Here is a 22,038-nt window from a genome sequence, read left to right on the forward strand (position 1 = left end):
TTACTGAGTGTTTTCTGGGTGCCAGGCATTGTTTTAGATATGCTATTTGTAGTATTGTTAGAGTAGGCAGAAGTGAGCAGGAAGAAGAGCCCCTGGGGAAGGAATCCTTGGAGATGCTGCCCACTGATTGTAGGCGCTGCCCACTGATTGTCAGCACTGCCAACTGACAGCAAAGAAAAAAAAACAATGGCTACAATGGCAACTTCTGGCCTCTTGGACTAGGCTTATCAGTTTTATCAGGCCCTAGCTGGAGATAACTGTGGTAGGGACTCTATCTGATGACAAGCACCGCACTCCTCCAAAATCTTGCCCTAGAGTAGCCTTTTGCTCATTATAATACTAAAAAGCACACCCTGGGTGGAGAATTTAAATGCTAATGAGACATACGATGCGACGTGTGTACTAGCACATGCAACCACAGCGCATGCGCCCAAGGGACCACTCGAAACATGCTTGCAAGTAACACCCCCTCATGGCCCTTCATGAATAATCATGTAAGATTCTCACGAAGAAGATTTCACCAACGCTAGCTGGAGCTGGATAGTTCTCTCGAGCAGCCAGCTCTGAGCGTATTGTCGCTTTAAATAAATTCTCTTGCCGCACATCTCTTGGCTGAATTTTTTCCTCCAAGAAGACAAGAACTGAGGACCCCACACTCCTCCTGGTAACATTATCATATTTAATTCTCAAAACAACCATATGAAGTAGCTATAATTATTGTCACCTCCATTTTATAGACGAGGAATCTTAGCCACAATAAAGTAACTTTCCCAAGGTCACCCACAATACCAGAAGTGAGAGCCAATCCAGGTAGTCTTCTCTAGGGCTCACACTTTTATCCTCTGTTCTGAACCTCTACACTGCCTTTTTAAATACCCAAAATGTTAAAAGTGCTTAGTCATCCTTGAAAGATATGGCTAGGTGCAGTGACTCATGCTTGTAATCTTAGCACTTTGGAAGGCCTAGGTGGGTGGATCACTTGAGCCCAGGGCTTTGAGACCAGTTTGGGCAACATGGTAAAACCCCATCTCTACTAAAAACACAAAAATTAGCCAGGCATGGTGGGCCTGTAGTCCCAGCTACCAGGGAAACTGAAGTGAGAGGACTGCTTGAGTCCAGGAGCCCAGTACTTTGAGAACAGCCTGGGCAACATGGTAAAACCCCATCTTTACTGAAAACACAAAAATTAGTCAGGTGTGGTGGGCCTGTAGTCCCAGCTACTAGGGAGACTGAGGTGGGAGGACTACTTGAGCCCAGGAAGTCAAGGCTGCAGTGAGCTGTGATCACACCACTGCACTTCAGCCCAGGCATCAGAGAGAGACCCTGTCTCAAAAATAACCAAAACAAAACAAAAGAAAGATAGAATTAAGCATATTTTTCCTTCTCTTTCATAACTTATATTCTAAATTTGCTATACTTATGAATATAATGTGGAATAATTAAATCAATCTGGTTAACATAGCCATCACCTCGAATACTTAATAATTTTGTGATGAGAACATTTAGAATTTACTCTCTTAGCAATTTTGAAACATACAATACTCTATTATTAACTATATTCACCATACTGTGCAACAGAACTAACAAAAACCCATATTCTTTCTGTCTGAGATCTTGTACCCCAGGGGTCCCCAACCCCTGAGGACCAGTACCAGTCTGTGGCCTGTTAGGAACCTGGCCTTACAGCAGGAGATGAGTGGCAGACAAGCGAGTATTAGTGCCTGAGCTCCACCTCCTGTCACATCAGCAGCAGCGTTAGATTCCCATAGGAGCTTGACCCCTATTGTGAACTGCACATGGGAGGGATCCAGGTTGCACATTCCTTATGATAATCTAATGCCTGATGATCTGAAGTGGAATAGTTTAATCCTGAAACCATGCCCCCGCATCCCAGTCCATGGACAAACTGTCCTCCATGAAACTGGTTCCTGGTGCCAAAAAGGGTGGAGACCACCATTGTAACCCTTGACCATCCTTCTTACCTCCACCTCTGTAACCATCATTTTGTTCTCTGCTTCTGTGAGTTCAATTTTTTAGATTTCACATACAAGTGAGGATGTGTGGTATTTATCTTTCTGTGCCTGGCTTATTTCATTTAGCATACTGTTCCAATTCCATCATTTTGTTGCAAATCATAGACTTCTTTTAAAAGGCTGAGCAGTATTACATTATGTATATATTCCTGTACCACATTTTCTTTATCCATTCATCTCTTAATGAACTTTTAGGTTGACCCAGTAACTTGGCTGTTGTGAATAGTGCTGCAATAAACACTGGTACACAGACATTTTTTTGACAAATGAATTTGAAATATTTTGGGTAAATACCTAGATGTGAAATTGCTAGATCATACGATAATTCTATTTTTAGTTTTTTGAGGATCATCCATACCATTTTCCTTTTTTTGTTTTTGTTTTTGAGATGGAGTCTCTCTCTCTGTTGCCCAGGCTGGAGTGCAGTGGTGCGATATTGGCTAACTGCAACCACTGCCTCCCGGGGTCAAGTTATTTTCCTGCCTCAGCCTCGCGAGTAGCTGGGACTACAGGTGCATGCCACCATGCCTGGCTAATCTTTTGTATTGTTAGTAGAGACGGGGTTTCACCGTGTTAGCCAGAATGGCCTCGATCTCCCAACCTCAGGTGATCCACCCACCTTAGCCTCCCAAAGTGCTGGGATTGCAGGCATGAGCCACCGCACCTGGCCACATCCCGTTTTCCATAGTGACTCTACTAATTTGCATTCCCAGAAACTTTGTACAAGGGTTCCCTTTTCTCCACATTCTCACCAAAACTTATCTTTCATCTTTCATCGCTTTGTACCTCATACATTTATACAATTATAAACTGTTAATTTACAATAAAAAAATAAAAAGGAAAAATGCCGAAGAGCACATTTATTCCATATCTGTATCTAGTCCTTTCCAGCGATTTTTTGTGGTTCTCATTTACTGAATAAAGTAATGCTAACGAAGGGTTTATGCCCTGGTAATTGTCCACTGTTAAAAAAAATGACTTGTAAATTTATAATTTGAAAAATGTTTGCTTTTCCTAAAGAATTGAGATATTTCTTCCTCTTAGATACTAGGAGTTTAGAAGGCTACATGTGTTTTATTTTTCACCATTTAGTTTTCATTTAGTAGCTCATCTTTATTCTATCACAATTTGAATAAATCAATCGTATTAAGTACATATTAAGAACATGGTATGAATAATAAGCCTTTATTTCAACTAGTGAATTTCTTATTATTTAAAGTGTTCCTCTTTTTTTTGAGACAGTTTCACTCTTGTTGCCCAGGCTGGAGTGCAATGGCACGATCTCAGTTCACTGCAACCTCTGCCTCCCAGGTTTAAGCGATTCTCCTGCCTCAGCCTCTCGAGTTGCTGGGATTACAGGTATGGGCCACCAAGCCCAGCTGATTTTTTTGTATTTTTAGTAGAGATGAGCTTTCTCCATGTTGGTCAGGCTGGTCTTGAACTCCTAACCTCAGGTGATCCACCAGCCTTGGCCTCCCAAAATACTGGGATTACAGGCGTGAGCCACCATGCCCAGCCTGTGTTGCCTATTTTTAAGCAGTTGAAGTAAGAAATGTAATTAACCTGTATATACATATAAAGTGATAAAAAGAAGTCCAAGTTAAACAACAACAAAAAAAGAAATGGCTTCAATTGCTACTGTTTCTTGTTAGTTTTTTCTTTAATTTGTTTTTTTTTTTTGAGACAGCGTTTCGCTCTGTCGCCCAGGCTGGAGTGCAGTGGTGCGATCTCGGATCACTGCAAGCTCCGCCTCTCGGGTTCACGCCATTCTCCTGCCTCAGCCTCCCGAGTAGCTGGGACTACAGGCGCCTGCCACCACGCCCAGCTAGATTTTTGTATTTTTTTTAGTAGAGACGGGGTTTCACCGTGTTAGCCAGGATGGTCTTGATCTGACCTCGTGATCCACCCGTCTGGGCCTCCCAAAGTGCTGGGATTACAGGCTTGAGCCACCGCGCCTGGCCAGTTTTTTCTTTAATTTTTAATGGAATATTTGCAAAATGTATAAATTGAACATATTAAATTGCCAAGATTTCACTGTGTTTTGGTCTGCAAAAGAGTAATTTCATATAGCTCAACTTAATATTTTTGTGGTGAAAAAATATGATTCTGAAATGTGCAGTTACCTTTAGTTGCATCTCAATTTTTCTTTTGTTAAGTTTGATAAATATATAAGTAATTACTAAAAATATTATGTAGGACATAAATCTATTTTTATAAAATTATTACAACGTTTTCTTCAATATATTTATCCTTATAACCCTATACTCTTATGTGTGTACTTATAAACAGAGATGTCTAAAATGATGCTCATTAAATGTTAATAATAATTGCTTTAGAAAATTTTTTCATTAGTAAGAATGTTTTGTAAATGAAGAAAATCCTACCCGATGTAAAACTTTGCTAGCTGCAGAAATTGCTATTAGATAACTGTCAGTATCATCAAAAGTGGCTTCAGCTTTAACTTCCAACAAATTAGGGTTTCCAACAAACACAGTCAGTAGCGGTATTTCAAGCATTCGAAAACCTATGGAAGCAAGGTTAACAGTTAATCTTATATAATGAAATCTGTAAACTCAATTTAATGATTGGCTAATCAGATTTTAGAACAAAAACAGAATCTATTCTGAAGGTTGCACGATGGCTGCACATAATTAGCAATTTATATAGAGTCAATTTTAAGAGTTCTGTTACAGGAATGGGTCCTGATCCAGACCCCAAGAGAGGGTTCTTGAATCTCGCACAAGAAAGAATTCAGGGTGAGTCCATAAAGTAAAGTGAAAGCAGGTTTATTAAGAAAGTAGAGGAATGAAAGAATGGCTACTCCATAGACAGAGTTGCTGGTTGACCATTTTTATGGTTATTTCTTGATGATATTTTAAATAAGGGGTGGATTATTCATGCTTCCCCCTTTTAGACCATATAGGGTAATTTCCTGACGTTGCCATGGCATTTGTAAACTGTCATGGTGCTGGTGGGAGTGTAGCAGTGAGGACGACCAGAGGTCACTCTGATTGCCATCTTGGTTTTGGTGGGTTTTGGCTGGTTTCTTTACCGCAACTGTTTTATCAGCAAGATCTTTATGACTGTATCTTTTCGCTAACCTCATATCTCATCCTGTGGCTTAGAATGCCTTAACTGTCTGGGAATGCAGCCCAGTAGGTCTCAGCCTCATTTTACCCAGTTCCTATTCAAGATGAAGTTGCTGTGGTTCAAATGCCTCTGACAGTTCTCAGAAAAATTGTTTACAGATATTTTCTCAGAGAAATGTTTCCCTCATTCCTCAGCCTGGTTCTCAAATGCTAATCAAGGTCTCCGATAATATTGGCTACACTGAGTCGGTTGACTGAGTAGAAAAACTGAAGGGTACATGGTCAATTGAAAGGGCTGCCAGTCAACTGTTGCCAAGACAAAATTCTTACGCATTTCAAACAAAATATTTCACCAGACCAATTTCTGCCTGCAGGCCACCTGTTTGCAACTTTGCCATACTGAGGACTTCAATGGAAAAACAGATTTGAAATACTATGTAGTCTAATTGGCATCTTTACCAATCAATAAACCAGAGTTCATAAACACCTACAGTTGTTTCCCTTAAACCAAAGTGACCTGGCCAGTGCTTCCTAGCCTTTACCTGGAGATTTTGTTGAAATACAGATTGAGCAGGTCTGGAGTGAGGCCTGAGGTTCTGCATTTCTAACAAGTGCCCTGGTGATGCTAACACAGTTTCAGGGACCACACCGTCAGTAGACTGGACTAGATTTTTCTGCAGAAACAGGCAACTTAGTTTATTTGTTGATTACTATTTGCTTCCGTCAAACTGAACACGTATAACTGACTGAGCCCTTTAATAAGCAATTCAGTATATTTTAAAGGGAAAATAATTAGAACATTGTGGCACTGGTGACAGAATGTAGAGAGATTACAATGGAACAAATCTCAAAAATTCAGAAATGGTCAGAATAATAGGTAAATTGTATACTAAGATAAAGTTATATTTTGAAATCAGTAGAGAAAGGATGCATTAGTCAATAAATAATATTGGAACAACTAGCTAACCATATATAATAACCAAAATAGAATAGAGGTAAAAATTAAATGGAAAGTTAAAACCATAAAATTAAAACTCTAAAATTACTTGAAGGAAATAGGGACAATTAGTCATACAATCAACAAGAAAGGATTTCTAAGGGTTTCAGATAGAAGAAAGGTTTTCAGGACATTTAATCCACGATACTGAGGGAAATAGATGTTCTCAATTTTTTTCAAAACTTCTACTTTTCACTTATATAAATTACTTGGTTCTGTTTTTTCAAATAAGCCTTTTTGTTTTTTTTTTTTAAATAGCATTTTGTCCTTTCGTTATGGTTCCTATTTCTTTTACTCTGAGAGTTTTATGCATACTTATTTGATAGTGTCATTCTGATTTTTCTGTTATCTCAAGTTCTTGAAGTCTAAAATTTTCCTATGCCTGTTGACTCTCAGTTAGGGTGGGTCATTTCCTTAAGTAGTTTTAAAGTTCTTTTCCTCAATTTGTGATCAATGGAGATTGATTTTTTCCCTGGAAGTCCATACTACCTGGGTTATGAAAGTATTCCTACAGAGAGTTAATTAAAAAAATATTTTTAATGTAATAAAATTTTGTGTGTGCGTGTGTGTGTGTGTGTGTGTGTGTGTTTTAATAGAAACAGGGTCTCGCTATGTTGCCCAAGCTGGTCTCAAACTCCTGGGCTCAAGCTATACTCCTGCCTCAGCCTCCCAGAGTGCTGGGATTAGAGGCATGAGCCACCATGCCTGACCCCTACAGAGAGTTTTGTGGTTCCTTGCGTTGGGGCCCAGGTGTTATTATTTCTCAGCTTCGAATTCTCCATCTGAATGCAGAATTCAGTCTCTGAATGTGATACAGTTTTGAAGTTTCGCTTTTTTATGGGAAATTCCTTTTCCCCATTCTAAGCCCATGCTGCTGCATGGACAGAGTTTTCCTAATTCTCTCTTCATGATTTGACGGTCCCAGCTTTCTTTAATGGTCTCCATTCCAACTTCCTTACACAAAGTAGTAAGGCCCAAAGTCAAACTTTCTGTCAACACTTGGGCATTAAAACCCATCTCACTGCCTTATGATCAGTATCTGGGTCTCACATCCTTCAGGGAATCATACATTAGCTAATCTCTTGGTTTTAAGTTCCCTCTTCATTTCTGGTGACACAATTTTCTTCTTTTTCTTATCCTTTCTCCCCTACTCCCTCGCTTCCATCTTTCCTTCTTCTCTTCCTATCTGTTATTTACTAAAATTTTTTGTTTTATTTTTTCCATTGTGCTATTCCTCTAGCATCTTCAACAATTTTTGTATTACTTTTGTAATAAACAAATAGCTTGAAAAATGGAGGAAAGTATAGAATTCTATTTCAAAGCCTTTTTTTTTTTTTTTTTTTGGTTTAAAATAAATGCAGTCATCCCATGGTATATACAAAGGGTTGGTTCAAGGAGCCCTGTATATACCAAAATCCACATATACTCAAGTCTCTAAGTTGGGCCTGTGGAACCCACATATAGGAAAAGTCAGTGCCTGTGTATATGTGGGTTTCACATCCCGCAGAAACTGTGTTTTCTGTCTGTGTTTGGCTGAAAAATATCTGCACATAAGAGGACCTGCACAGTTCAAACTGGTGTTGTTCAAGGGTCAACTGTAGCTGAAATAAATATAACAATACCAAAGTAATTAAAAAGTTTTCATTTCAGAGGGCAACAAAAATCTATACTAAAATTCTGTGTCAACTTGGGCTGGTAGCAATCTCATTTTCCTCATTTGTAAAATGAGGATTATAATCTATATTTTTAGGGTTGTTGTAAACATTAAATAAAATAATGTATAAAAACATGGCCGAGTGAGGTGGCTCACACTTGTAATCCCAGCGTTTTGGGAGGCTGAGGCAGGTGAATCACTTGAGGTCAGGAGTTTGAGAGCAGCCTGACCAACACGGCAAAACCCCGTCTCTACTAAAAATACAAAAACTAGCTGGGTATGGTCGTGTACACTTGTAATCCCAGCTACTTGGGAGGCTGAGGCAGGAGAATCGCTTGAACCTAGGAGGCGGAGGCTGCAGTGATCCGAGATTGTGCCACTGCACTCCATCCTGGGCGATGGAGGGGGAGTCTGTCTCATAAATAAATAAATAAAATAATAGTTTAATATAGAGCCCAGTACATAGTAAGTGCTCAATAATTAGGCACTAATACTGTTAGTAGTGGAATGCCAACAAGTATGGGAACCAAAGATAAAGTCAGTCAGTATCAAAGAGTATATTTCACATTCAAGAAAAGAAATAACATTTCCTTTTGATATTTTCCGATTCAAAACAAACTTACCTTTTGCATTCCGTATGACCTTAACTTTTAAAACATGAGAGTTTCCCAGATCAATGTATTTCACGACGTTGAGGGATGGTGAATCATCATGTTGAAACCAATAATTACATGGTTTTGAATATATTTTCCATGTTCGTCCATTCCTTTGCCCAAAGTTGTATAAGAACCATGTGTTCTTTAGAAAGGTCATATTGTTGGGTGCATTTTCAGGCATGGTAGCAATGGCTAATGCATTCTTATTATCTAAAATGCTTGTGATGAGGAAACTGCTGTACCCAGGAAGCACTACAGTCTTCTCTATATCTGTATCTTCAAACAAGGCCTGAACAACTGGAGATTAAACAGAAGAGACTTGGTATTAAATCAAACGTCTGGTGTTTGCCAAACAAACTGATTTACATAGCTAACAAATACACTGTTTGAGTTTTTAAACTATCTCTTAATCAGAGAACACATTTGCCAAATTTTAGTCATAATTCAAATTATTTTATAGAAAGTTTATCATGAATAGACCATGTACCTATGCTTTAATGTTTACTGTGAAACTACTGTATACAATTTTTGGCAGAGAAAAACAATGTAGAGCTAAGTAAAACTGATTTTTTTTTCACTATGGAACTATTAAAAGCCTTAATAACCTAAAATCTTTATTGTGATTCTACAAGAGAAGGATAATGTAGCCAGTTTCCCCAGTACCTAAAGATGTGCTTATTACAAAGAAGATACTCAATAAATATTTGTTGAAAGGATGAGTAATTGAGTATTTAAGGAGAACATGAAGATTTAGAAGAAAAGAGGTTCTTGGGCAGGACCTTAAGGAACATCATCATTTAAGAAATGGGAAGGGAAAAAGATCCTCTCAAGGAGACGAAGAAGAAATTAGTGGAGAAAATCAGAGAAGACATCAACGAAGCCAAGGAAGGCTGTTGAAATGAGAGGGAAGTAATCATTATCAAACTATTTTTGATAGGTCATGAAACATGTCATCAATACTCTCCTCACTCTAAAAAAAAATAGAAACAGTCAGAAGAGGGCCTCATCATTCCTTTAATTATGCACACATGCTCCATTTTCTCCCAGTTCAAACCAACCAACGAAAATCCTTTCCAATATTCCCTCCAACCGCCACGTAACTTCTCTTTTCCCCTTTGTAGTGAAACTTCCTGAAAGTTACCTTTATTCACTGTCTCTACTCTCCTCTCATAATTTTTTGAACCCATTCCAATCAGACTTTTGTCTACATGACTCCAGCCAACAGCTTTTTGTCAAGGTTCTCAAGGACTTTTTTTTTTTTTTTTTTTTTGATACGGAGTTTCGCTCTTGTCACCCAGGCTGGAGTGCAATGGCACAATCTTGGCTCACTGCAACCTCTGCCTTCTGGATTCAAACAGTTCTCCTGCCTCAGCCTCTCAAGTAGCTGGAATTACAGGCGCCTGCCACCAGGCCCAGATAATTTTTGTATTTTTTATTAGAGACGGGGTTTCACCGTGTTGGCCAGACTGGTCTCAAACTCCTGACCTCAGGTGATCCACCTGCCTCGGCCTCCCAAAGTGCTAGGATTACAGGCGTGAGCCACCGTGCCTGGCCAAGGTTCCCAAGGACTTTCGCACAGATCCACTGGCCAGTTTTCATTCCTTATCTTACCAGACCTACTGGTGTTATGCAACACGGGAGAGGAGACTCTCCTTCTTGAAACACCTTTCTCACCTGGTTTGACACACTCTCTCCTAGTTCTACTCTGACCAGACCACCCAATCTCCTTTCCTGATTCTCCTCCATCTCCCTGAACGCTAGATATTGCCCTGGATTAGACCTCAAGCCTCTTCCCTTCTATAACTCCACTCATTTCCCAGGTGTTCTCATTTGGTCTTATAGCATTAACTATCATACATATGCTGACAGTCCTCAAATCTGTGTTTCTAGGCCCAGACATCTTCTCTGAACTCCAGACTTTTATTTCTAAATGCCCGTCTTATTTCTCTGCTTGAATGAGTAACAGGCACCTTTAAGTTTAATATGATCTCACATGATTATTGTAATGGCCTCCTAGCTGACTTTTCTGCTTTCCTCCTTGCCTTCTCTCCATCACCTGCCCTGTCTACTCTCATCACAGCAGCCAAAGTGATCTTGTTGAGAGCTAAGTCAGATCATGTCACTTTCTGCTTAAACCTTCCAGTGGCTTCCCATTTAGTCAGAGTAAAACCTAAACCCTTAGAATAAACTGTACTAACTTTGCTGTGAATCAATAATCCTTTGAGATAGAAACATCCTATAGAACAGTGACTCAAAATTATTTTGTTAATGTAAGGCAAAATCTGTATGAACTTCCCATTTTCTTTCATTCCTTCTGATCACTCTTTAAGACAAAATAATCTCATAGGAATAAATAATAAGCACTACTATTGATGAAATATCAATGAAGTTATAACTATATTTTATTATATTAGAAAAAAAAATCTTGGGCAGGGTGTGGTGGCACATGCCTGTAATCCCAGCTACTCGGGAGGCTGAAGCAGGAGAATCATTTGAACCTGGGAGGCGGAGGTTGCAGGGAGTCGAGATTGTGTCACTACACTCCAGCCTGGGTGATAGAGCAATACTCCATTGCCAAAAAAAAAAAAAATCTTTCAGGAACCTAAATATATGTAAACTTTGGTAGGTTGCCAGTTGGACTAAAATTTGAAATCTATTGCTCTATAAATAAGCATTAAAAAGCCTTCAAAAGATAATTTTTCATTTTTTTCTAGCCATCAAAGATGTACGATATTATTATACCCACCTTGTGAATCAAGAGTGAGTTTATAGACATTTCCAGCTTTATTAATCAAAAGGGAACTAGACAAACAAGAGCTCTCATTCACTTCTTCTAATCCAAAAGGCTCTTTCATTTCTGCAATAACTGAGGACAAAAATCCTTTAGGAATGGTATGTTGCAATACCTTTCTTATGTGAGCTCTTCCAGTTTTCCTGAAAACAAATAAAACCATTAAGCAATTTGGATAAAACAGTGGATTAAATGAACCAATTTATGAACAAATAATTTACAAAAAAGTATACCACAAATAGCTTACAAATATTTGATTAACATTTGTTCAACTTCATTAGTAATCAATGAAATGGCAATTATAACAATGGGATACAATTTTTAACCTCTAAAATTAGCGAAGATCTTTAAATGACAGGGTTCAGTAGTGGTGGGAATTGAGTGAAGATAGGCACTTATCCACTACTGATGGGACTGTAAATTAGAACTAGCTTCCTGGAAAGCAATTTGACATTATGCATTAGGAGCCTGATAACCTTTTCCCCAGTCTGATTCCATGTCTATTATTATGGCTCTATCCTAAGGAAAGAACTTGAAACAGAGGGGTGGGGGAGAAAGCTTTCTACACAAAGATATTCATTATGGTAAAATTTAGAAATGAGAAATGTCAATAAAAAAACTAAGTGAATGATATTACATGATTTACTTAGAGAAAATGCAATGATTAAAAGGATGTTTAGAAATAGTTTTTAACAGTGTAGGGAAAATGATCATATTATAACGTCCAAATGACGAAAGCAAGTTAAAAAATGTTAAAATGCGCCGGGCGCGGTGGCTCAAGCCTGTAATCCCAGCACTTTGGGAGGCCGAGACGGGCGGATCACGAGGTCAGGAGATCGAGACCATCCTGGCTAACATGGTGAAACCCCGTCTCTACTAGAAATACAAAAAACTAGCCTGGCGAGGTGGCGGGTGCCTGTAGTCCCAGCTACTCGGGAGGCTGAGGCGGGAGAATGGCCTGAACCCGGGAGGCGGAGCTTGCAGTGAGCAGAGATCCGGCCACTGCACTCCAGTCTGGGCGACAAAGCGAGACTCCATCTCAAAAAAAAAAAAAAAAAAAAAAAAAAAAAAAAAAAAGTTAAAATGCATATAAAAAGGACTAACTGGTAGTTCATCAAAGTATTAACAGTCATACTTTCAATTATCTTAATATTTTTCTGTCTTTTAGGAAATTTCTATACTGACCATGTATTAACTTTATAAACAAGAAAACAATCTGTTTCTAAAATGTTAGCCTTGCATATCCACGTGCAAAAAATTCAATCTAGACACAGAACTTACAATCATCACAAAAATTAATTATAGGCCAGGCACAGTGGCTCACTCCTATATCCCAGCACTTTGGGAGCTGAGGCAGGCAGATTGGTTGAGCCTAGGAGTTCAAGACCAGCCTAGGCAACACAGTGAAACCCTATTTTTACTAAAAATACAAAAATTAACTAGGTGTGGTGGCATGTGCCTGTAATCCCAGCTACTCAGGAGGCTGAGGCAGTGGGATCACTTGAGCCTGTGAGGTGGAGGTTGCAGTGAGCTGAGATAGTGCCACTGCACTCCAGCCTGGGTGACAGAGCCAGACCCTGTCTCAAAAATGAAAATAAAGAACTCTAAATGAACCACAGACTTAAATATAAAATGCAAAACTATAAAACTCCTAAGAAGATAACATAAGAGAAAATCTAGATGACCGTGGGTATGGCAATTACTTTTTTCCCTCAATTAAAAAAATTATGTTAAAATATATGCTATGGTTTGAATGTATTCCTCAAAGTTCATGTGTTGAAAACATAATTTCCAATGCAAGAGTGTTGAGAGGTGGGACTTTTTTCTTTTCTTTTTATTTTTTTTTTTGAGACGGAGTCTCACTCTGCTGCCAGCCTCGAGTGCAGTGGTGCCATCTCCACTCACTGCAACCTGAGAGGTGGGACTTTTAAGGGGTGATTAGACCATGAGGCTCTGCCTTCATGAATGGATGAATGTCATTATTGCAGGAGTGGGTTAATAATTGTGGGGGTGGGTTCCTGATAAAAGAATGAATTCAGTCCCTTCCTTCCCCTGTCTTTCTCTCTCTCTTTTGCACATGAGTGCTTGTGTACATGTGTGCTCACATGTGCTCACTCTTCTGCCTTCCACCATGGGATGATGCAGCATGAGGCCCTCACCAGATGCGGGCCCACCAGCCTCAGATTTCCCAGCCTCCAGAACTGTAAGAAATAAATTTCTTTTCTTTATACATTACCCAGTCTGTGATATTCTATTATAGTAGCATGAAACAGACTAAGAAGATACACCCAACAAAATTTGCCATCTTAACGCAGTGACTGTTGAATACAACACCAAAGACATAATCCATGAAAGAGAGAATTGATACATTTCTCTCCAGTTTTCTGAAACACAAATAAAACCATTAAATAATTTGGATAAAACAGTGGATTAAATGAACCAATTTATGAACAAATAGTTTACAAACAAAATATACCACAATTAGCTAACAAACATTTGATTAACATTTGGTTAACCTCATTTGTAATCAAAGAAATCCAATTACAACAATGGGATACAATTTTTAACCAATTAGTAAAGATTTTTAAATGACAGTGTTAAGCAGTGAACACTGAATTTGTGTTAAAAATACATGCTATGGTTTGCATGTAGCTCTCATTAGTAATTGGTACCTTACTAAAATTACAAACTTAAGCTCTGTGAAATGTCCTGTCAAGAGAATTAGAAGACAAGCCACATACTAGGAGAAAATATTTTCAAAAGACATATAAAGGACTGTTATCCAAAATAAACTGTAGGGGAGGGGAGAAGAAACCTCTTTTTCCTCTATTCTCTTTAGTTCTGTAACTGAAACCTGACAATTATCCTGACAAATACAGAGTAATAAGAGAAAAACAGGGGGAATTTATTAACGTACGCATTGTGCTTACATGCAGGAAAAACAGCAGCGATGAGTAACTAAAAGGGGTAGTTAGAATATGGGGCTTCATAACAAATAACAATACATTTTTAGAGAAGTGACAAGACAAAGAAAAATGGGTTTAGGTTTTTAGGGTGAGCAAACTGTGGAAGGTAAATAAATGGAGGGAACTAATGGAAGATAAGGGTTGTTTTGACAAGGTTTCTTCTGTGAATTCTTTGTGTCTCTGGGTTTATTAATAGTCTAGAATTGCTTGTGTCTGTAATCCCAGCTACTCTGGAGGGAAGACTGAGGCAGGAGGATTGCTTGAGGCCAGAAGTTGGAGACCAACCTGAGCGCAACATAGTGAGATCTTGCCTCTAAAAAAATTTAAAAATTAGAAAAAAAAAACAAAAAAAAAAACCCCACTAGCTGGGTGTCGTGGCCCATGCCTGTAGTCTCAGCTACATGGGAGGCTGAGGCAGGAGGACTGCTTGAGCCCAGGAGTTCGAAGCTGTAGTGAGCTATGATTGCACCACTGTACTCCAGCCTGGGTAACAGAGTGAGAATCTATCTCTAAAAAGAAAAAAAAAAGTATATAGTCTAGAGTTATCTCAAGTGATTAAGAATCATTCTGCCCTTCCTGGTGGGAGGGGGCAAAGAGTTTCTCTTGTGTCTGTTTTTCCTTAATTGCCTTCAGCATAAATAATCTTAATGCCAAAGTGGCATACTCTTTGTTTTTGTTTTGTTTTGTTTTGTTTGGAAATTGGAGGTCTCACTATGTTGCCCAGGCTAGGCTTGAACTTGAGATCCTCCTGCCTCAGACTCTCTAGTAGCTGCAACTACAGGCACACACCACTGCATGGTTCTGGGGTGGCATAATCTGATCTCCTACAATACAAAAAACTCTAATAATACAACAATAAGAAAGCAGACAACCTGATTTTAAAAATGGGCCAAAGACCTTAACAGATACCTCACCAAAGAAGATGTGCATATGGCAGGTGAGCATATCAAAAAATGTTCTACATCACATATTGATATGGTTTGGCCAATGTCGCTACCCAAATCTTATCTTTAATTGTAATCCCCACGTGTCAAGGGGGCACCTGGTGGGAGGTGGTTGGATCATGGGGGTGGATTTCCCCATGCTGTTCTCATAACAGTGAGGGAGTTCTCATGAGATCTGATGGTTTTAAAAATGACAGTTTCCCCTGCACTGTCTCTTTCTCCTGCCACCATGTAAGATATGCCTTGCTTCCCCTTCGTGTTCCACCATGGCCTCCCAAGCCATGCAGAACTGTGAGTCAATTAAACCTCTTTCCTTTATAAATTAACCAGTTTCAGGTATTTATAGCAGTGTGAAAACAGACTAATGCATATGTCATCAGGTAAATGCAAATTAACAGTGAGATACCACCACATGCCTATTAGAATGGCAGAAATCCAAAACACTGACAACCCAAATACTGGTGAGTATGTGAATAATAGGAACTCTCGTTCATTGCTGATAGAAATGAAAATGAAAAAGTCTGGAGGACAGTTCCATCATTTTTTACAAAACTAAACATACTCTTAGCGTATGATCTCGTTCATTGCTGATAGAAATGAAAATGAAAAAAGTCTGGAGGACAATTCCATCATTTTCTACAAAACTAAACATACTCTTAGCGTATGATCAAGCAAAATGCCTTGGTATTTATCCAAATGAGTCGAAAACTTATATCTATATGAAAACCTGTAAATAGGTGTTTTCAGAAGCTTATTTATAATTGCTAAAACTTGAAAGCAACCAAGATGTTCTTCAGTAGGTAAATGAATAAATAAACTGTGGGATATTCAGATGATGGAATATTATATGATTCAGTACTAAAAAAGAAATGAGCTATCAAGCCATGAAAAGATATGGAGGAAATTTAGATGCATATTACTAAGTAAAAGAAGCCTCTGAAAAGGCTATATACTCTATGATTCAAACTATATGACATTCTGGAAAAGGCAAAATTATAGAGACAGCAAAAAGATCGGTGGTTGCCAGGGGTGAGGGAGAGAGAGGGATGAATAGGCAAAGCACAGAGAATTTTTAGGGCAGTGAAACTCTTCTGTATGATATTATGATGATGAATACTTGTCATTATACATTTGTTCAAACCCACTGAATTTGCAACACTAAGAGTAAGCCCTAATGTAGATATGGACTCTGGGTGATAAATGATGTATCAATATAGGTTCATGAGCTGTAACAAATGTATCACTTTGGTGTGGGATGTGGATAGTGGGGAAGGTTTTGTGTGTGTATGAGACAGAGGTATATAGGAACTCTATTTTCTGCTCAATTTTGCTGTAAAACTGTAATTAATTTAAAAAGTTTATTAATTAATTTTAAAAAGTTAACCTCTTTGTATCTGAAGTCAATGGCCAGTGGTCAGGCAGCTACCTTAATTATGAAAGCTGTCTCCCCACTTCTTCCTAGGATTCCACTTGGGGGTGATTAAGCACTGCTGTTCCAGAAGAGGAAAGAAAGTAGCTTTTAAAGGAGAAGGAAAGGGGATTTGGGCAATGGAGAATGAATCAGTGAGTTTTAGAGGTGGAAAGGAACAACTGTTGAGTGGAGAAAATACTGCAAAAAGACAAATATCACCAAACTAAGCTACCTATGCATTCTAAGCTCCCATCCCAATGCCTGTGCTATTCCCCCAGCCTAGCTGATCCCTTCCACTCCATGCCAATGAAACTGTTTTCATCAAGGTTACTACAGCCTAGAATGGTGCCAAATTCAAAAGTCACATCCTTAATCTTATTTTACTCAAGTCTCTTTGCAGCATGCATCATTGATCACTCCATACTTTCTGAAACACCCTTTTCTCTTGGTTTATGTGGCCCCACATTTTCCTGTGTATTTTCTACCTTACTGGCTGCTCCTTCTCATCCTTCTTTGCTAGGGCCTTCTTCTTAGCTCAGTCTCTCTTCCTGGAGTGCCCCAGGGCTTTTCTTCTCTACATACATCCTCCTCTGCAGGTAGAATCACCCATCTGTATCTGAACAATTGCCAAATGCCAAGTTTCCGCTCTGTCTCTTCTGAGCTATGAATTCATACATCTAACTGCCAACTTCACATCTTCACTTAGACACCAAACACACATTTCAAACTGAACATTTCCAATGTGGAACTCTCAGTTACCCTGCTTGATACCTGCACTTTTCATCTCAGAAAATGGTGGTATTGTCCTTCTAGCTACAAACCACAAACCTAGACAATTTTTTATCACTCTCTTGCTCATATCCCTAACAGGCAAATGCATCATCAGATCCTGTCTTCACTCAACTGCACCTGCTCCAGCACCATCATCTCTCACCTGTATTACTTCAATAACTTTCTAAGGGGCTTAGCAGCTTCTACTCACACCCTGTCCCACACTTTGCAGTCAGAGTGATCCTTTCAAAAATGTAAATTTGATTGTTTTTAAATAATCCAATAAAATTCTCCAATGGTTTCTGCTGATGCCAAGAAGAAAATTTACACTTTTCCTGCAGCCTATAATGCTGACTATGATTTGGCACTTGCTGACCTCCTTGCTGGCCTTTCCACCACACCATCACTGTGCATCATCTATACTGGCTTTCTTCATGCTTACTAAAAACACATCCCAATTTTTCTTGCCTCACTGTATGCAACTTCTTTAGCCTGGAAAGCTCTTTCATTGGCTTTCTGCTCTCTGTTCTTGGGTCTTTGCTTACCCTTCTCACTCTCTCTGTCACCATATTTACTTTCTTCAAAGCACATATTAGATATGAATTTGTTTTGGTTTACCTGTTTATCACCTGTATCTGTTTTTAGAATGTCATCTCCATGCAGGGAAGAGCCTTGTCTATCTTGTTTACCACTATATTCCCAGTGCCTAGCACAAGACTTGATATGTAATAGGCACTAAAATATTCATTGAATGAAGAGCTTTACTGAAACCTTTGTGTGTTGATGATACATTCCGTCTGAGTGATTTAATAAAAACATGGACATTAAGTCATCGCTTTTAAGATTTTGTGAAGATTCAGGGCCAGGTGTGGTGGCTCACACCTGTAATCCCAGAACTTTGGGAGGCTGAGGTGGGTGGATCACCTGAAGTCCAAAGTTCAAGACCAGCCTGGTCAACATGGTGAAACCCCATCTCTACTAACTATATAAAAAAATTAGTCGGGCGTGGTGGCAGGCGCCTGTAATCCCAGCTACTTGGGAAGTTGAGGCAGGAGAATCGCTTGAACCTAGGAGGCGGAGGTTGCAGTGAGCTGAGACCATGCCATTGCACTCCAGCCTGGGCAACAAGAGTGAAACTTCATCTCAAAAAAATAAATAAATAAATAAATAAAAGATTCTGTGAAGACTCTTAAGAACACCTGACCTTGTTACAAGATGACAGAAGTTCCTTCTCAAATATTTCACCATTTGTGCAATGACTATACTTCCCTTGTTACCAATCAGATAGTGTCGTTTATCTGTGTATATTTAATCAACTCCTATTGTGAAAGGATTTTGATTCAGTACCTAACATCTCATTGTAGGTGGTAGCCTATACCTTTGTTGAGATTTTGCAAGCCTTTTGGCCTCCATGATTCAGATTCATTGATAATGTTCAGAATCCCTTCTTTTCCATCATCTAACTTTAGTTCTTGATTCTTATTCTTCAAACTCTCTTCTGAATTCCAAGTCTACCATTGGCCATTCCCATACTGCCTGATTCCTCATCCATAGTCTGTCTACCTCAAGTACCTGTCCTCTTAAGCACAGTGTAAGAATCTCAGACAGCATCACCATAATAAGATCACATGTAGCTGGATTCAGTAAATAGAAGGCAAGAACAGTTGTGTTTTTTTAAGGCACAGAGACAGACAATGAAGTAAAGTAATGAAAATTGCTCTACTCCATTGTCCTGGTGAGTCTGTTCCCATGTATCTCTCAGTCCATTCATTCCCCTCAATTTCTACCATCAATATCTTAGACTAAAACATCGAAAATTTTAGCCTAGGCTACTGCAAAAGCCTTCTAAATGACCTAAGTGCATCCATAATTGTTACCCTCCAATTCATTCTCTATATCACAGCCAGAGTGACATTCTAAACAAAAGTTAGATTATTTAAGATAAATGAGAGGTGAAGAATTTAAAGAAGGAAGTAGTAATGGTGTATTGTGCATCTCACCTCTCATCTCCATGCCACCCTACACGTAGAAAGATAAGTGCCTCTCTTACAAAAAAGCCAAGAGGCAGCCGGGCGCGGTGGCTCACACCTGTAATCCCAGCACTTTGGGAGGCCGAGGAGGGCAGATCACCTGAGGTCAGGAGTTTGAGACCAGCCTGACCAACATGGAGAAATCCCATCTCTACTAAAGATACAAAATTAGCTGGGCAGCCTGTAATCCCAGTTACTCGGGAGTCTGAGGCAGGAGAATCGCTTGAACCCAGGAGGTAGAGGTTGCTGAGCCGAGATCGTGCCATTGCATTCCAGCCTGGGCAACAAGAGCAAAATTCCGTCTCAAAAAAAAAGCCAAGAGGGATTTCTTCAAGGGGACCACCTTAGAAACTATAATACATCTTCTGAGGTTTGAGGAGCAGAGGGACCAGAATTGGACTCATTCCTGAGAAATATAAAGGGTAGATACTGCCTAGATACCCAGAGCTTAATGATTACAGATGGAGTGGGAAAGAGATAAAGTTATTAATTAACTTTAGACTTTTAAGTTAACACACATGTAAAAATCTTGGGTAGCACTAAAAAGCAAAATAAAAGAGTGTAGAAGTCCTAATCAAGTAGAAGAAGAAAAGAATGGAAAGAGGAGAAAAAAGAACCTTAAAATAAGGTAAACAAGAAGAGAAGACAAAAATGAAACATAGAAAAAGTGGGACAAATAGAAAGTACAAAAGAAGATAGTAGGAATGAAGACAAATATATTAGTAAAAATAATAAATGTAGTTAAACGAAACTCTCCAGCTAAAGGACAGAAATTGTTAAATTGGCTAAAACCACAAAATCCATTTATGTCTTCTATGACAGATATACAAAGCAGGTGAAAGTTAAAGGATTGAAATAGTATACCACAAAAATATTATCCAAAGAAGGCTGGTGCCATGTATCAATAACAAAAAAAGCTACAAACAAAAACAAAACATTGAAACTCATAGCAAAAAAACCCTGATTGAAAAATGAGCAAAGGATTTGAATAGACATTTCTACAAAGAAGACACATGAATGACCAATAAGCACATGAAAAGATGAGCCGCATCATGAATAATTAAGGAAATGGAAGTCCAAATCACAGTGGGATACCATCTCATACCCATTAGGATGGCTATGATAAAAAAACAGAGAAAATAACAAGCATTGGCCAGGATATGGAGAAATCTGAACACCTGTACATTACTGGTGGGAATGTAAAATGGTACAGCTGTGGAATATGGTATAGTGGTTCCTCAAAATATTAAACATAGAATCATATGATGCAGCAATTCTACTTCTGGGTATATGCTAAAAAGACTTGAAAGCAGGGACTCGAACAAATATTTGTATACCCAGGCACGTAGCATCATTATTTATACTACCTAACAGGTGGTAGCATCCCAAGTGTTCATCAATAGATGAATGGAAAAACAAGATGTGGAATATATATATGCATATCACTCAGCTTTCAAAAGAAAGGAGATCCTGTCACATGCTACAACATGCATAAACCTTGCAGACATTATGCTAAGTGAAATAAACCTGTCACTAAAGGACAGATACTATATGATTCCACTTACAGAAGGTACCTAGAGTAGTCAAATTCATAGAGACAAAAAGGAGAATGGTGGTTGCCAGTGGGAGATGAAAATGAGGAATTATTATTTAATGGGTACAAAGTTTCAGTTGGGGAAGATGAGAAATTCTAGAGATGGATGGTGATAATGGTTGTACAACAATGTGAATGAATTTAATGCTACAGAATGGTACACTTTAAAATGGTTAAAAAAAAGCATAATAAAAAGCCACGGTCATGCAAAAAAGTATTATAATGATAAAAATAGTCACTAAATACCAACAAAATGTTCAACCAATCATGAAGAGGTAACAATTCTAAACTTATATGTATCTAATAACAATCTCAAAATATACAAGGTAAACTGACACAACTATAATTAAAAAATGGACAAACCCAGTATACACATTAGAAAGGTTTAATACAACTCTCTCAATAATTGACAGATCAAGCAGAAAAAAAAAAATCATTAAGGATACAGAAAATTGCAATATCACAAGGAACAGGATTAATCTAACAAATAAATATTAATACTGCACACAATAGGAAAGCATTCAGAACATAACACCCCAAAACATCTGCTCTAGACCACTGATTGAGTTAAAGTCACTTCAAACACACACACACACACACACACACACACACACACACACACACACACACACACACCAGCAAACACAGGAAGGACACTCTGACCTACCTAAAGGCAGGAAATAAAACTCCCATGGGGAAAGTGTCCTCCTTGCACCTGGAGAAGGACATTGTTTTTATTAGTAGAGATGGGGAGTCAAAGCCAAGAGAAATCTGTACAAATAGACCTTGTTAGACCAACCCTTATCTTCCTAGCCACTTCTCCACAGTTAACTACCCTATACCAAGCCCCCTTGCCTTGTCACATTTTCACAATTTACTGCTTTTTGTTCAACCTAGTATATACATGTTCAACTCTAACTTCTTCTTCAGGGGTCTTCATTTCTTTAGGAGGACTCCTATGTCACATAAAACTTACATTAAATAAATGTGTATGCTTTTCTCCTGTTAATCTGTCTTATGTCAGTTTAATTCTTAGGCCCAGCCAAAACACCCTAAGAGGATAGATGTAAAATTTTGCCTCCCATACAAAATATTTACTGAA

General features: G+C 38.7%; 1 protein-coding gene across 1 annotated transcript in view; it reads right to left on the reverse strand.

Moving 5' to 3' along the window:
• The window catches only part of CATSPERB (cation channel sperm associated auxiliary subunit beta), a 151,576-nt gene that overhangs the window by 26,146 nt on the left and 103,392 nt on the right, over positions 1-22,038 (reverse strand). The window contains exons 18-20 of the mRNA XM_010358596.2: positions 11,176-11,363; positions 8,397-8,726; positions 4,418-4,557 (exon numbers count right to left, since the gene is read on the reverse strand). Of these exons, the coding sequence (XP_010356898.2) occupies positions 4,418-4,557; positions 8,397-8,726; positions 11,176-11,363 (658 nt within the window). The remainder of the gene's footprint in view (positions 1-4,417; positions 4,558-8,396; positions 8,727-11,175; positions 11,364-22,038) is intronic.

This window comes from Rhinopithecus roxellana, chromosome 5, assembly GCF_007565055.1.
Source record: "Rhinopithecus roxellana isolate Shanxi Qingling chromosome 5, ASM756505v1, whole genome shotgun sequence".
Classification (NCBI taxonomy): domain Eukaryota; kingdom Metazoa; phylum Chordata; class Mammalia; order Primates; family Cercopithecidae; genus Rhinopithecus; species Rhinopithecus roxellana.